The 15,172-nt window shown below is 31.9% G+C and overlaps 3 protein-coding genes across 3 annotated transcripts in view; all 3 read left to right on the plus strand.

Annotated features, from left to right (window-relative positions):
- Nucleotides 1–758: 758 nt before the first annotated feature.
- Nucleotides 759–2,811, plus strand: LOC111715242 (DNA repair protein RAD5A; the record flags this gene model as incomplete). Its single annotated transcript, XM_023490549.1, is given in 3 exon segments — nucleotides 759–809; nucleotides 1,767–1,835; nucleotides 2,180–2,811. Coding segments are annotated over 3 exon segments (264 nt in total), but the record flags the coding sequence as incomplete, so codon positions are not given.
- Nucleotides 2,812–4,588: 1,777 nt separating this feature from the next.
- LOC111715243 (adrenodoxin) lies at nucleotides 4,589–10,867 on the plus strand. Its single transcript, XM_023490551.1, has 7 exons — nucleotides 4,589–4,623; nucleotides 6,620–6,694; nucleotides 7,454–7,487; nucleotides 7,795–7,879; nucleotides 8,325–8,444; nucleotides 9,617–9,712; nucleotides 10,085–10,867. Exons 2-7 carry the CDS (start codon nucleotides 6,625–6,627, stop codon nucleotides 10,151–10,153), a joined length of 474 nt encoding a protein of 157 aa, XP_023346319.1. The 5' UTR covers nucleotides 4,589–4,623; nucleotides 6,620–6,624; the 3' UTR covers nucleotides 10,154–10,867.
- A 1,692-nt stretch (nucleotides 10,868–12,559) lies between these two features.
- LOC111715246 (uncharacterized) overlaps nucleotides 12,560–15,172 on the plus strand; it is a 16,420-nt gene continuing 13,807 nt past the window's right edge. The window contains exons 1-3 of the mRNA XM_023490553.1: nucleotides 12,560–13,391; nucleotides 13,979–14,033; nucleotides 14,984–15,089. Coding sequence (XP_023346321.1) covers nucleotides 13,328–13,391; nucleotides 13,979–14,033; nucleotides 14,984–15,089 — 225 coding nt within the window. The 5' untranslated portion in view covers nucleotides 12,560–13,327. The remainder of the gene's footprint in view (nucleotides 13,392–13,978; nucleotides 14,034–14,983; nucleotides 15,090–15,172) is intronic.

A 15,172-nucleotide genomic window follows, 5' to 3' on the forward strand; every position in this document is an offset into this window, starting at 1 on the left:
TGACTAATGATTTTATTGTTTGAAATGTAATGGCTTCTATATCGAGGGAGGGGGTGCAGAGTCACTAAGAGCCCTGCGGAGCCACCTGAATTGCAAAAGAATCTCTAAGCCCCTCAAAACCATCTCTGTGTCTCTCTCTACGTCTCTAAGTAGCGAGTTGGTTTTGAGGGGCTTGGAGGTCATTCTGCAAATCAGGAGGCTTAAATTTTATATATTTCCTAAATTAAATAAGATACTCCAGATTCGTTTTCTCTCAATCGTATAACATGCAAACAATTGAAATTCCAGGTAGGAATTATAACTTAATCATTGACATTTTAAAATCCTCCAACTAAAATTTCCTTCCTTTTGTTACGTTAATCTGAAAATGTGGAAACGTTGATAACCTGCCTGTTTTGCTTTTAAGTAACTCAATTTGTTTGTAAGATGTTCACCCTTTTATTTAAAAATGGTAGCAGAATAAGGCACACTTTTGGTCTAAGCTGTAACAACTTTAAATATTGAAAGTTTAAGAAGGAGTTCAAAACATTATTGAATTATGAATCTTATCTACTAGGAGAATTCGGGTTAAAACTTACTCTACAGACCTTCGAAAATTTCGAAGGGGTATTGTATTATCAACTCCTGAAAATTGTTAACATGATCCATAATTTAGTGATGATTCATCCTAATTTTTCTATAATTTTTTTAAAGGTTTGTTTATTGCTAAAGAAGAATTATTTGTAATTAATCATAAATGACTTTTTTATAAATTTCAGGCACAAATTAAATTGAAGGCTTGGGATTCAGCATTAGTCACTGTAAATCAGGTTAGTTAGTGTTTTTATTCAAATATTTTTATCAAATTATTATTTTATTGATGGTAAATGACTTAAACTGTATGTCAGTCAATTAAACACCCTACTCTTCCAATAGCCATCTCAAACCTACTTAAAAAAAAAATACATTTTTCAAGGATTTTTTTACTACAGCACAAATCCCGGCACATTTTGGCTTCCTAGTTCAAAATCAAAGAATTAAAATAAAATTAAAATAAAAGCCTGCTAGAAAGGGAAAAAAATCTTTTAAGATCAAATCTCTACACATAAGAGATAAACAGAAATTTCCTAATTTTGAATGGTTTAGTATAAAAAGAATAAAAATGCTGACAACTTTTCATTTCTTTTTATTTAATTTATTAAACTGTTTTTTTTCGTTCATTATATTGCTACTATTTGATTTAATTATATAAACAACCAGTATTGGTTAGTCTGACCTTAATACGATAGATAAAGACAACATGTCCGTCAGTGTTGACTGTTGATATTATGTCAGAAAATATACATTTTTTTACATCCTCGCTTTGAAGTCCAGTAGTATATAAGGAAAATCTTGTATATCATAATTATTTTCCTACAAATAGTTTATTTTCCTCAATAAAGTGAGAGAAAAAAATTTCTCGAACCCTGAGGGGGGGGGTCCAAGTGGGGGCATGATTATTCAAGAAATACCTACAGTCTAATCTACAACTTCAGGGACACCTTACGAATTTATCAAATGTCGTTTTCTAAACCTACTGATAATGGAATGCTGCAGATATTTAGTTTTTCAATTAAATAATTATATGGAGCTCTTTAAAACTGTTACCGCATATTTAATTTAATTTTTACAATTACTGTGATTTATGTCTTACAGTATAAAACCAATTGAAAGATTCCTAAGACGACATTTTATCAAGTCTTTCCATTTCTCTGAAGTTCTGGGTTACACTGTTTTATATCCAACAGGTTGAGGTGAAGGAACTAACTAAGAAGCTGAAGGAAACAACGTTGAAGGAGCAACGAATGGCGAGGAAGGTAAAAAAGTAAAACTCGAAAAAAATCTCTTTATTACAGACCGGTTCATGTACATAGGAAGACATTGTACATAAAATTGTAAACGTGGTAAGCAAAAAAAAAACACTCACAGGGGCGTTTACCTGAGACTCATTAAGAATTTTTCCAGGGGGCTTACATTATTTTTTCATTCTCAACACCCGTTTGGACCTGAAAACCCCCCAAATACCATAGCCTTCACTGGTCTAAAGTATTTAAGTGGCCATGCTTAGTTCTGCTTTTTATTAAATCCGATCTCGTCACATTAACCTTTTTTCAGAAATAAGTAATCGATTTTTTATATTTATATCTATCTATCTATCTAGATGTTGGGACTACCTGAAGACCCACCTCCTCCACCACCTCAACCCCTGATAAAAAAAAACGAGCAGATTATCCGAGCCACCCTTGGCGCCATTGTCGCGCTTGCAATCGCTATTCTTGTGCGCGAGATATCAAAGTTGTTTTAGTCCGACTGTTTGCATTGTTTAAATCGTTAAATGATTTTAAGACATTTTTACCATTCTTTTGATAAACCCTTAAATACTGAGCTTTCAATTCAGTTATTTTAATTAATGTTCACTGTTACCAAATTAACAAGATGTTAAGTGTCATGTCTGTTTACTATTTTTAACTGATATTTTGTCAGATATTGTTCCTAACTAGTGTAGACTCTACAGGCTCGAAGTTATGTTGCCAATTTTAGTATTTTGCATTTTATTAAATTTTAAATTGTAATATTTAGTGATCTCTGTTTTATTTATGTTTTGCACAAATGTTTCGCAAATGTTGTACAATTTATAATGCATGTAAAAATTAGGTTGTACAATTAAATTAAATGTCGATCGAAACATTAATCTAATCCATCCAATATGCATTTTCTGTGATTTGAAGGGGAAAAATAAATAATAAATTGATCATGCTGTCCTGTCCTAAATATCGATCATTGTTAATTTCAGATATAATGTTAATGTTCCTTCTAGACTCTCTTGAAGATGACAACAATTTACATTTTGACTTGGCAACCCAATGTTCCTAGGAGTAGTTCGAAAATGGAAAAGGCATTTAAAAATTTAATTTAAAATTTGACAATTTTTATTTCTCTGTAATTATGTATTAAGATATTTTCGTTTTTAGTATACAAGTGCGATAAATAGGTGGCATAAGCAGTTAAATTAGAAACTACGTCTTGTTGTGTACCATACCCCCTAATGTAACCCTGTTGTAAAGGTCGTCTCCGATAAACTGTACCTCCGTTAAACCCTCCGTCCACCCACCAAACCAAACATTGCCAAGGATTTTGCATAAATATAAACAATAACCTCATGGAGCTAATAAAACTTAAAGTGCATTAAAAGAACCCATTTAAACATAATTTTCAGTGAATCATTTACAAATAAACAGTGAAATTACTTTAACTAGATAAATATTCATTTCAGAAGAATAAATTGCTTTAGACTTCAGTTCAAACAACTTTTCGGCCCAACACAGTTTTCTAGATTGTAAGTTCCACATACCCAATTCACAACAGTACCTTTATTTTTTAAACCTGTTTATTTATCAGTTCGCAACAATACCTTTAAGCCTTTGTTCAATTTTCAATGGTACATGTTTCTAAACCAATTATTCAACACTCATTTATTGATAAAACCTTCAACTGTTTAATCTTTATTAACAATTATTATTTATATACATGTTCGCCAATAACAATTTGTATTTTGTAGGAAACCTCGTTACTGAAATATACATTTTCAAGAAGTTATCATCTATCTGTGTCTGATAGAAAAGAGTGTTTTCCTTGCCAACTCGCCTTATTTCCCTCTTTCGAGTATTATTCCTTTTGTTCGGCTCACACTTGTGTTTGCAGGGCTATGTTATGGTGTTGTGTTGTATAAGTTCAACAAACACTTTTTTTGATGTGTGTACTCTGTTTTGTGTGTGTTCATTGTGTACTCTGTGTTGTGTGTGTGTGTTATGAGCAGTTTATGTATAGTCCGTGTTGTGTGTGTGTACTCTACTGGTGTGAGTCTGTACTCTGTGTTGCGTGTTCTCGGGTTGTGTTTGTACTAGCTGTGTGTACTCTGGTTGTGAACATTGCCTGATGTTCACTGTAACCCTGGAAATGCGGGAGGCTTGCCTTTCTAGGCACTATTAGGCAGTTTGCATAATACACAGTACAGTGCACTATTCAATAGTTATTTATTAAATGGCTCAGATTTTTTATTCTCAACAATATTCGTATTTATTGGGAAGAATAATGACATTCTATAACGTAATAATTGTATACATTAACTAATTTAGATTATTACTAATATTACAATTTGTACTCTATACTCTTAAACAATCTAGAACAGGCAATTTTTTATTCATTTTGAATTATTTTTATTTGTTAATTTATTAATTATTATTGTTTAGAATTTTTATATTTCTAAGCTTTTGAGAAGTTTAATTAATTAAGAACAAGACAACTATATGTTTATTGATATTAACTATTCATGAATGAAAAACATTTCATATTTTTATTCAACCACAAAGCATGAGATAATACAAATAAAAAAATCACAATTTACTATGTAGTTTGGACCCGCCTAACCAGAGTAGGTTGTTTTAATTGGTTGGCCCACTATAAACGAATGAGAATTGCAAATAAAAACAATGTACATTGAACATTTTAAACATATGAATGATGAAAAATCAGAAAAAATGTATGGAGGAGGTGAGGGAGTATAAGGAAAAGGGAGGATACTCAGCGTAAGGGTTGGAACAGAGGGTAACATATGTTATTAAAATCAGTAAAGTCTAAGTTTATCCACATGATACACAGGTTTTTTTTACAGATATAATTTGCATATCAGTCTATATAGGTCTTGGCGACTTTTATTTTAATCGATTTTGAAGATTAAATTTCTTTCAGCTCTAATTCGATCCAATCTAATTCCATATTTTTGGAAATAAAGCATAATATTGATTAAATAAAAAACTTGTCAGGGTGTTTTAAAATTTTCTTAATTGTCAATTATATGCATACTTCGTATTTATAAAGCTTCGCGTATGTTTTTTCGATCTGACAAACTTATTACTTAACTTTGTTTACTTATCAGGCTTTTTCTCTTTACTTCTTTTTTTAAGTTAAATATTTTTATCCACGCACTAATTTTACAATTTCAACCATCTCTCTTCCTTGGGGTCATGTGAGTTGCCTCAAAAAAATATGGCCCAATCGGTTCAGCTGTTTTGACGTGTATTGGATACATAAAAATATACAAACAAACAAGAAAATTGTATAGTTAAAAATAGATTTCACGGTGTGCCATCTGCAGGGGCCAATTTCTTATCTTTCTTTGTTTTTTTGCAAAACTTCTGTTTACTCTGTTCGTTCCGTATAATTAGGTGGTTAAAAATTTATTTTGGGGAAAATTGTTTTTTTTTCATTCACATGGAATAGTTTCAACATTGGTACCATTTTTTATTGCATTATTTAATTTTAACAAACAAGAAATATTCAAGTAACTTTTCTTTTTATTACAATATTTATAATTTACATATTTAAAATAATTTTCACAAGATAAGACGACTATTTGCAGACCCTTATCTCGACCCTGTCCCCCCCCCTCTTATGAATCAAACAGAAGAATGTGAAATTTATACGCCTGGTATGAGTTTGTAACCTCTTGTCTCCTATATTTTAATTTTATAAGAAAATTAAATTTATCCAGTTACAAACAAGAAATTAAAAACATTTCAGTTATTTTCTACTCAATAGCTCCACAATAAGGAGTTCTGATTGTAAACATTAAAAGGGACAGACCGGTTATGTAAGGTAGTTGAACTGAGTATGCAGTGTTTTATAAAGCTTCTTTAGGATTCATTTGAGACATATAAAACTTTTTAAAGATCTGTAAATCCTGAGTTTGAGCGCAAATTCGACGTTTCAGAATCGGTTTTTAAAAAATTATTAAATAACGAAGACAGTTCAACCACCTGCCTGTCCCTCTAAGACTTTAATCTTACGTGAAGGTTACTTTAGTTTGGCGTGAATATGATATTAAGAAGGATACTATACTTTAAGTTCATAAATAAACTAATGAGGGGATCTTGACTTTTATACAGGGTTACCCACAAAGGATGAAACTTTATTGACGTCTTAAACGATCTTAGGATTAAACTGATGCTTATGTCTTAGATAGATATCATTAGAAGACTTTATGTAAGACCTAAGCATAAACACCCCTCCCTACAACCCAGAACTCCCTTTATATTAAATGATTTGCCAATAAAAAGAAATAATGTATAACTGTAAGGAACTATGAAGTTAAAGAAAAAGACTGACTTAATTATATCCAATCGGCTCTGAAGTCATTGTGGGTAACCCTGTATGCGTGATACTTTATGTACTGCAGGTGGTCTTCTTGCAGATATCATTCCGTACTGCACAGTGTAAAATAATATGAACTGTACACAGAACAGTATTAAATATCTATTTTTATATACTTTGCTTGTATTTTTGTATCCAATAAACGTCAAAACGGCTGAACGGATCGGGCTCAAATTTTGTATGGGACCTCACACGATCTCAGGGAATGTTGTGGATGCAAAGAATAAAAAAAATTTGAAAATCCACAAAAAAAAATTAAATCCGAAATTTTTTTTTTGAAGAGAAAATACTGCAAGGTTGGGCAGCAATTAAAAATTTAAGTAGAAGATTGGCCCTGATAGCTTTGTATTTTATAGTTTATATAGTTAAAATAATTCAAATTTTCTTTCAGAGAAAATGTTTAGATTATTAGTTCAGCGTTCAGTTCGGTCCTCCAGGTCTATTCTAGGGAACCAAGTTGACCAGCGTAATTATGAAATCATGACACCTTGTTTTTGGTTTGTTTTTCTTTAAGGGTCAAAATTTAGTAGAGTAGGAAGAGCAGATGTTTTTAAAGTTGTTAATTCTTAACATTTGCTTCTCTTACACTTTGTTAAAATTTAACCCTAACAGAAAATTTATTCAAAAGACCGACTAAAAACGTGTTTTAACAATAATTTTTCATTTTTCAGGATTAATTAATTTTCAAAAAAAAAACTATCCTAAACAGAATAATACAGTTTTGAAATCTTATAAGTTTCATTAAAAGTTTTGTTTATTAAAATAAACCATAACGATAACCAGCACTACTTGCACCCCTTTTTCTTTTGAAAATGATTACTTTCCACATGCCATTTAGATATGCAGATTTTAGATAGCTTATGGAATATTTTAGCTGAACTCAAATGATGTGAATTGATTACTTGAATATTTTTTTCCAAAAAATTCACATGTCACAATAAATTTTAATTTATGCTTTGCGGAGCAAAATTTGTTCAGACCTCTCTAAAAGGGCCAGTTGGTGTAAGTTCAAGTGTTCCTCCACTTACAAAGTGCAAAAATGTGGTGTCACAATTGAAAAAAAATCAATTTTATAAGAAAAGATGATGATTGCTTCATGCATTTCGGATCAGACAAAACATTTTTAAGGATATAGTTATATATCCTTGAACCTCAAATTAAATTAATTTTTTACGAAAAAAAACTTTTTCGTTCTAAGCATAATTTTTCAACTTGTTTTCTACAGGGCAGTCTCATCTAACAAAAACTACAAGGTCAAGGTAAGGATAATAATTTTAAATATTTTTAAATAGAATTTTCAAAAAATCGATGTTAATAGGTTGTGATATCTGAACGATTTGGAATTAAATTTATTTTTTATTTTTTTACGATCCGAGTAAAATATTGCAGCTTTCTAAATTTGTATGGACGCTAAGTTTTTCGGTATAAGTCATTTTTAACAATTTACTCATAGACACAACAGATAAAAATAAGATTGTTAAAAATCACCATCGAAAATTTTTCGACGTAAGCCAATCCACCCTTTTAGTTTCGCTAACACTCCCTTTAATTGAATTATTTTTCCAGGAGCCTAGGACTAAGCTCTGTATTGCTAGAAAAGAATTTAAGCGTAACATACGAGCTTGGATCAGGAGAACGAGTTACAGTTAAGGTAAAGTTTCTGAATTTTAATATTTTTTAAAAATGTAAAGTTAGATATGAATTTAACTATTGTTTTAGATCCTAATCAATAAAAACTTTTTCATTGTTATAGGAAAGATTTTGGGTATTTTCATTTTTATTGTTACTTTTATTGATTATGTCTTTTTCAGTATTATTATTAGTAATGCCATGGACATGGTCATGGCAATGGTCATGGTCATGGTCATGGTCATGGTCATGGTCATGGTCATGGTCATGGTCATGGTCACGGTCACGGTCATAATTATTGCTGTTGATCTTGTTTTATTTATAATTATTATTATTGTCATTATTACTGTTACTGTTATTGTTATTGTTATTGTTATTGTTATTGTTATTGTTGCAAAAATAGTTATGGTTATTGTTATATTATAACATATTAGTGTTATTGTTATTATTGTTATTGTTATTATCAGGCAAGTGAAGGAGAGAATCTGCTTGATGTTGCAATCAATAATGATGTTGATATTGATGGATTTGGTGCTTGTGAGGGAACTCTGGCGTGCTCAACCTGCCATCTTATATTCTCACCAGAGGTGAGTTATACAGTACACACACAGTACAGTAAACACACATACATACAGTACAGTAAACACAAATACAGTACACACACAAACAGTACATAAACAAACATAACACACAAACTACACACATACTATACAGTACACACACAAACAGTACATAAACAAACATAACACACACACACTACACACATACTATACAGTACACACACATACAGTACAGTACAAAAACATACAGTACAGTACACACACACATACAGAGTACACATACACACAGTACAGGACACACACACACACATACATACTGTACACTACACACACATACAGTACAATACATACACATACAGTACAGCACACATACATACAGCACAGTACACAAACACACATTACAGTTCACACATACACTACAGCACATATTCATACAGTACAGTACACACATAGACAGCACAGTACACTAGTGAACAGTTCTTTATAACAATAATAACAATGATATCAATAATCAATTCGATCTAGACAAAAGCAAAAGTTCAACGACTTGTGACGTTTCTCCTCCTTTTTTAATTTCAAAAGGAAAGAGAAGTTATGATTGAAAACACGTAAAATTTTCATTTCAACATTAATATACTTAAATTTAACGTGGTAATCAGCGCCTTGGGCTTGACTCTGACTAATAAAATTACACTCAGTTAGTCCTTTAGAACTTTAATGGGAGGAAGCTCAAGCCTTTCCCATAGAGGATAAGGGTTGACTGCTATTATTATCTAAAAAATAAAGCTCTTCGCTCAAATATATATGTCGGCTATAGCTGGCCAAACGGCTGGACCGAATGGATTGAAATTTTATGAGGGAAACCATGGGTGTACCCTGGGTGTAAAGTAGGCTAAACAAATTCAAATTTTTTTGTCAAATAATAATTTAGTTTTTTTTAAATCTAAATTTTTGTTTCAAAATTTTAATTTTTTTGTTTGCATATATGTTAGCTTTAGATGTCCAAATGGCTGGACAGAATGGGCTAAAAAATTCCGACATTTATTTCTTTTAAATCAATGAGTTAAATTTTTTTCAAAATTCCAATTTTTTCCACGGGCACCGCCGAGCACTTCAGCTAGTTATTATTATAATTAGTTAATATCATTATCATTAATTATAATTAATTATTATATTGATATTAATATTATTAATTTCAGGACTACAAAAAGATTGAAGATGTTGTAACAGATGAAGAATTGGATATGCTAGATCTTGCATTCGGTTTAACTGATACCTCACGACTAGGATGCCAGGTAAACGAATTCAATGCATTTGACCTAGGTCGCCGGTTCAAATCTTAAATCATCGATTTTAAGTTAAAGATTTATGAGGATTTGAATCGGGGATTCGGGGATTTGTTATGAAATAATACCTTTACTTAACTCTTCTTTAACATCATCTTTTTATATGCGATAACGCATTTTTTCTCGTTAATTTAGATAATTAAGTTCCTTTTTGACCCTATACCTTTCAAGATTTTTCAAAGTTATGACCCCATACCTGAGGCTCAAAAGTCACAACTTATTATCTCAAGGGGTTGATGTAAGTTTACGTTATTAATTTAAATGGGTTCAGAACACAAACGCGGCTCTTATAAATATTTAATAAATATTTTGTATTAACAGGTTTGCATGACCAAGGCGCTAGACGGGGTGGTTGCTAAGGTTCCTGAAGGAGTAAACGATCAGAGATAATCTATCCTATCATTATAAATAGCAAACCCATTACCAACTCGTGGGAACAGGACAAGCTATTGTGTGTAAAACTAGGAAAGTAAGAAAACAATTATTTCACAAACCCTGGCAAATGTCCCCTCTACCATGTCAAGAAAATGTCCATCGTGTTGAAATTTACTGTTTTAATGCGTCACACTCAATCCTTTTCCCTCATCTTAGTTCTATACACACTAAACTTAAGCCGGGTTTAACTTTAAGTTTGGAAAATGGAGTTAAAACTGACTTTTCAAACTAGGTTTAAGTTAAATATGGTTTTAAGTTGATAATCTATCAAAATCATGTCTAAGCAAACTAAACTCTTGATTTTGATATTAGTGGCTGGAGTCCTATCCTTAGAGTTATACAAGACTGCGTTTTTTTAAATATAGGATACTTCAGAGAAGAAATCTTTTTAAAATTAGTTTAATCAAGATATTGACGTTTTATTAAAATTTAAACAAGACTTATTTTTAAACATGAATTAACGAGAACAAACAAAAATAAGGGACTAAATAAATGCTTTCCACTAATTTTCTAAATAAAAGTGAAAAATTGAATTGCGTAATTTATGCATCTACTTTGTGTTACCAATGGTTACAATTGCTACAAATATAAGTTTGGAATATTTTTATAAATCAAATCCCTTGATTATCCAACCAAGTTAATCTTGCAAATTATATTGTTTTATAATCATAATAATTGTTGAAATTTTATTGTATTGCAAAATTTATTATGATAATTTTTTTTTTTAAACATTGTACAAAATATAATGTATAAATCTTATTAATAAATAACTAAAGAACTTTGTTATTTTTCAGATATTCAGAGAAATTTCTTGTAAAAATGTTTGAGTTTAGATGCACATTGGACAGTGCACAAATAATAATATAAAAAATATTAAAAAAGAACAAATTAAAGTTGTCTTAACTGAGCCCGCGATTATAAAAATTCGGGAAAATTTGGCTCAGGTCTAAGCTGTCGTTAGGCCTTATTTACGGCTTGAGCTTTTGGTTTCAAGCTGCATCTTTTCAACAGTGTTGAAAACAAAACCAACCAAGGTTGGTTTTATTTTCATTGGGCCTAACTCATTAAGTTGAGCCTAAGATCTTGAAGCTGGTAATCACGTGACACAAGCTGTCGTCAGAGTTGGGTCTTAAAGTTGGGTTTAAGGAATTACGGCTCGAGCCGAAGTTTTTAAATCGCTGGCTCTGTTGTGACTCTTCACGTACAGAGTTGCATTCCCCGATTCACAAAGGAACTTTTTAAATCTTAAAGAATGTGGATGATATCGTTGTTTTTCTAGCTCATGTTGACATACGAAAAATTCCTCCATAGTTTCTGTAGCAGCAATGTGCATGTCAACTTTACAGAGAACCTTTAATTAGTTGACCTTACATAGCTTTTAGGGATCACATGAAATTGCTTCTAGAGTTGGGACTCCTCGTTAATTTATACAATTTTTTTTCTTCGTAATTTTACAAACTTTATAAACTAATTGCAGGGTGGCCAAAATGTACGGATTGTACGGATTGATTTTTTTTAACCCTAAAATTGTACGGATTGTACGGATTGTACGGATTGTACGGATTTGTTTTCAAATTGTACGGATTGTACGGATTTTATCCTGGAAAATACACCGTTTTTTTAAATTTTCACTCATTTCAGCAAATTTTTCATGAAAATAAAAAAAAAATTCTCGTCAAAATGAAGTTAGTTTAACTTATTTTCTGCATTCTAAATAATATTAGATTGATTAATGTTTCAATTGACAATCAAAATTCATTCATAATTTTCGAGATATGTCCAAGAAGTGTTTATTTGAGAATATGTTCCATAAGTACTTATTTGATTGCTTATTCAAGAAGATGTTCCAGTATCCTGTACCCAGTATCCTNGGATCTTTAAAAAAATGTACGGATTGGTTTAAAAAAATGTACGGATTGTACGGATTTTTAAAAAAAAAAATTGTACGGATTGTACGGATTGTTTTTCGAAAATTGTACGGATTGTACGGATTTCTTCTGAAAATGTACGGATTTTTGTACGGATGGGTTCAAAAAAGTTTTGGCCACCCTGTAATTGGTTAATTGAACTGACACCCTGATAGATTAGATTCGCATTAGAAAATATTTTTAAAAAGACTTTGAAGATAATACGAAATGTTAAAGGGAGACTTCGCAAAAATAGAAGTGATATGGAGAAAAAACCTGAAACGGGCCTAGCCTTCTTAAATATATTCTCTGTAATTCACAAACGTTCACTGTGAACCCCCGGTTTCAAGATCAAATCCTGAAAAGCCTGTTATTGGATGGATCCTGTCTTGCACTGCCTTGATTGGCTAGAAACTGCCTGATTAGGCCTGGATTTGGCCTGGCTCATATAAACAGTACACTATTACGCTTTAGCTAAAGTGGCAACAGACTCAGAAGGAAGAAGAATTAGAACCAAGACAGTCCACAGAGACAGATCCACAAGGAAGAAGGGTTGGAAAGCGAATCTCCACCTCCACAAGGAACACCTATTCTTCTCAGACCTCACCAACGCCAATACACAAGACAACGAAAAAAGAAACATCAGCTTACTCCAAAAAGACCCAGCATTCCAGGAAGGACACATCGCTAATTCACCAATCAGATTTCCGGAACAAGAAATAAATCATGTCAGGTTCAAATGCAGACCTGGATATGAGAGAGGGACTCAATTCGATCCTGGATAAATCTACACCTGAAGATCCCTCTCAAGCTTGCAAGATGACGGTTTAGTTCCTTTCCCCAGCTCAACCCCCAGTAGACTCGTCACTCGTCCCTGGGGGAATGGCTGGGGTTTTCAGGAACGTCTGCTAAACGGACCAGTAATATACCTCTTTTATATTACTGTCTATATACCTTGCTGTGATAATTTAGTTTTTTTTTTCAGTATTATTGTGTTTTTTTTTAATTAATTTCGATTGTATGACAAGATTTAAGACACCAGTCACAAGGTGTGAAGAAATAAACGTTTATCAATCAATCAATCAATTCAGAATTTTTTGAAAAAGATTGAAAACGTTCACTATCAATTTTTTATTACCTGCCCCCCCTTAATTTGTATTATTTTTTCAAAACTTTCGCAATATATGTTGTACAACAGTGATTTCAGACGTAAGATTGAAAAATGTCTGATATTATTGAGATCATAAGAAAAGAGGATGTTCTAGACATTTTCAGACACGATACAGGTAATGTATAAATGTATTTTCAGACACGATACAGGTATCAGACACGATACAGGTAATGTATAAATGTATTTTCAGACACGATACAGGTAATGTATAAATGTATTTTCAGACACGATACAGGTAATGTATAAATGTATTTTCAGACACGATACAGGTAATGTATAAATGTATTTTCCGACACGATACAGGTAATGTATAAATGACATAGATCTAAGTTTCCATACGAAAAAGGGAATACCAATTACGAATTAAAAAAAGCCGTTAATAATAAAAAGTCGCATTTTTGGCCATGGGTAACAATGGTTTCCTGGCAATACAGTGAAACCTAAAAACTGGAATAAATGGCGTCTTTGTTCTTCCTGTTATTCATATCCTTCAGAAATGTTGCTGCATAGGATTTTATGATTTGCAAGTATTACAAGTTTACAACTGCTATTTTTCTAAGAATATTTTAGGGGCAGAATTAATTAAATAGAATGACGGGGATTTCAATTTTTCTAGTTCTCAACTTCTTTTTATTTATATCTACGCAATTATTGCGTTAAGTACTGAACAGAAATGATGATAATCAACACTTTTCTTTAAAGATGTGCGTGTTGATGGAAACCTTACAGGGCCTGACATACTTCCCAAAAAAATCGGGTAAGAAATTAAACAATTATGAAATATTTACTGCTGAATTAACTGTACTCCAGTGTGTTGTATAATTTCTGAATTGTACATGTACTTTGTACTGTATAAATTATGTTCTGTATACTTAATGAACTATGTTCTGTAAACTACGAAGAAACTGTATATTATGTTAATTGTATATAAAACAATGTATATATTCTGTCTTGTATAACATACAGAAACAGCACTGATTCTTTATCGCCTGTTTTTGGTGCATTTTGCATCTACTATGTGCTATGTGAACTGTGTTCAATAGTGTATTGAAGATCAACTATGTACTCAATATACCCTTACTATAAATTATAGTAAGGGTATATTTCAATAACTATGTACTGTGCGAACTGTGTACTATTTCACAATACACAAGTTATGTACTGTGTAACCTGTGCATGAGGTATGTACTGTGGGAATTGTGTACACTGTTTATGAACTATGTATTGTGAGAACTGTGTATACTACATGAACTATGTACTGTGAACTAAGTAATGTGTGACTACTGACTGTTATATTTATGAACTATGTTCTGTGTGAACAGGATATATTAACTATGTACTGGGTGAACTGTGTACATTAACTAAGTACTGTGTACATTAACTATGCACTGCGTGAACTGAGTATATTAACTATGTACTATGTGAACGGTGCATGAGCAATGTACTGTGGGTACACCAAACATTCACTTTCTACTGCATGACCTGTGTACTGTGTACTATGTACTGTGGGAACCATTTACATAAACTATGTACTTTGCAGTGAACTGTGCATGCACTATGTACTGTGTGAACTGAGTACAGTGTACATGAACTATGTATTGTTTTAACTGTTTACGCTAAACATGAACTATGTACACTGTATAGTGTGAACTGTGTACATGAACTATGTATTGAATGACCTGTGTTCATAAACTATGTACTGTTTAGACCAGAGGAAGCCCGATGTATAGACCTATGCCTGGATATGATGGACGCTATCTCCATTATATTTCTTATCACAGGAAAGGTTGAAAGCTCATTAGTCCTCTGTAAGGTGAAAATTTTTACTATTCATGAATTAATATCTAGCACTGGAATCCAAAGCTTTAAAGATAAATTAATACCCCCCCCCCCCCC

Source organism: Eurytemora carolleeae, unplaced genomic scaffold, assembly GCF_000591075.1.
Source record: "Eurytemora carolleeae unplaced genomic scaffold, Eaff_2.0 scaffold1617, whole genome shotgun sequence".
Lineage (NCBI taxonomy): Eukaryota > Metazoa > Arthropoda > Copepoda > Calanoida > Temoridae > Eurytemora > Eurytemora carolleeae.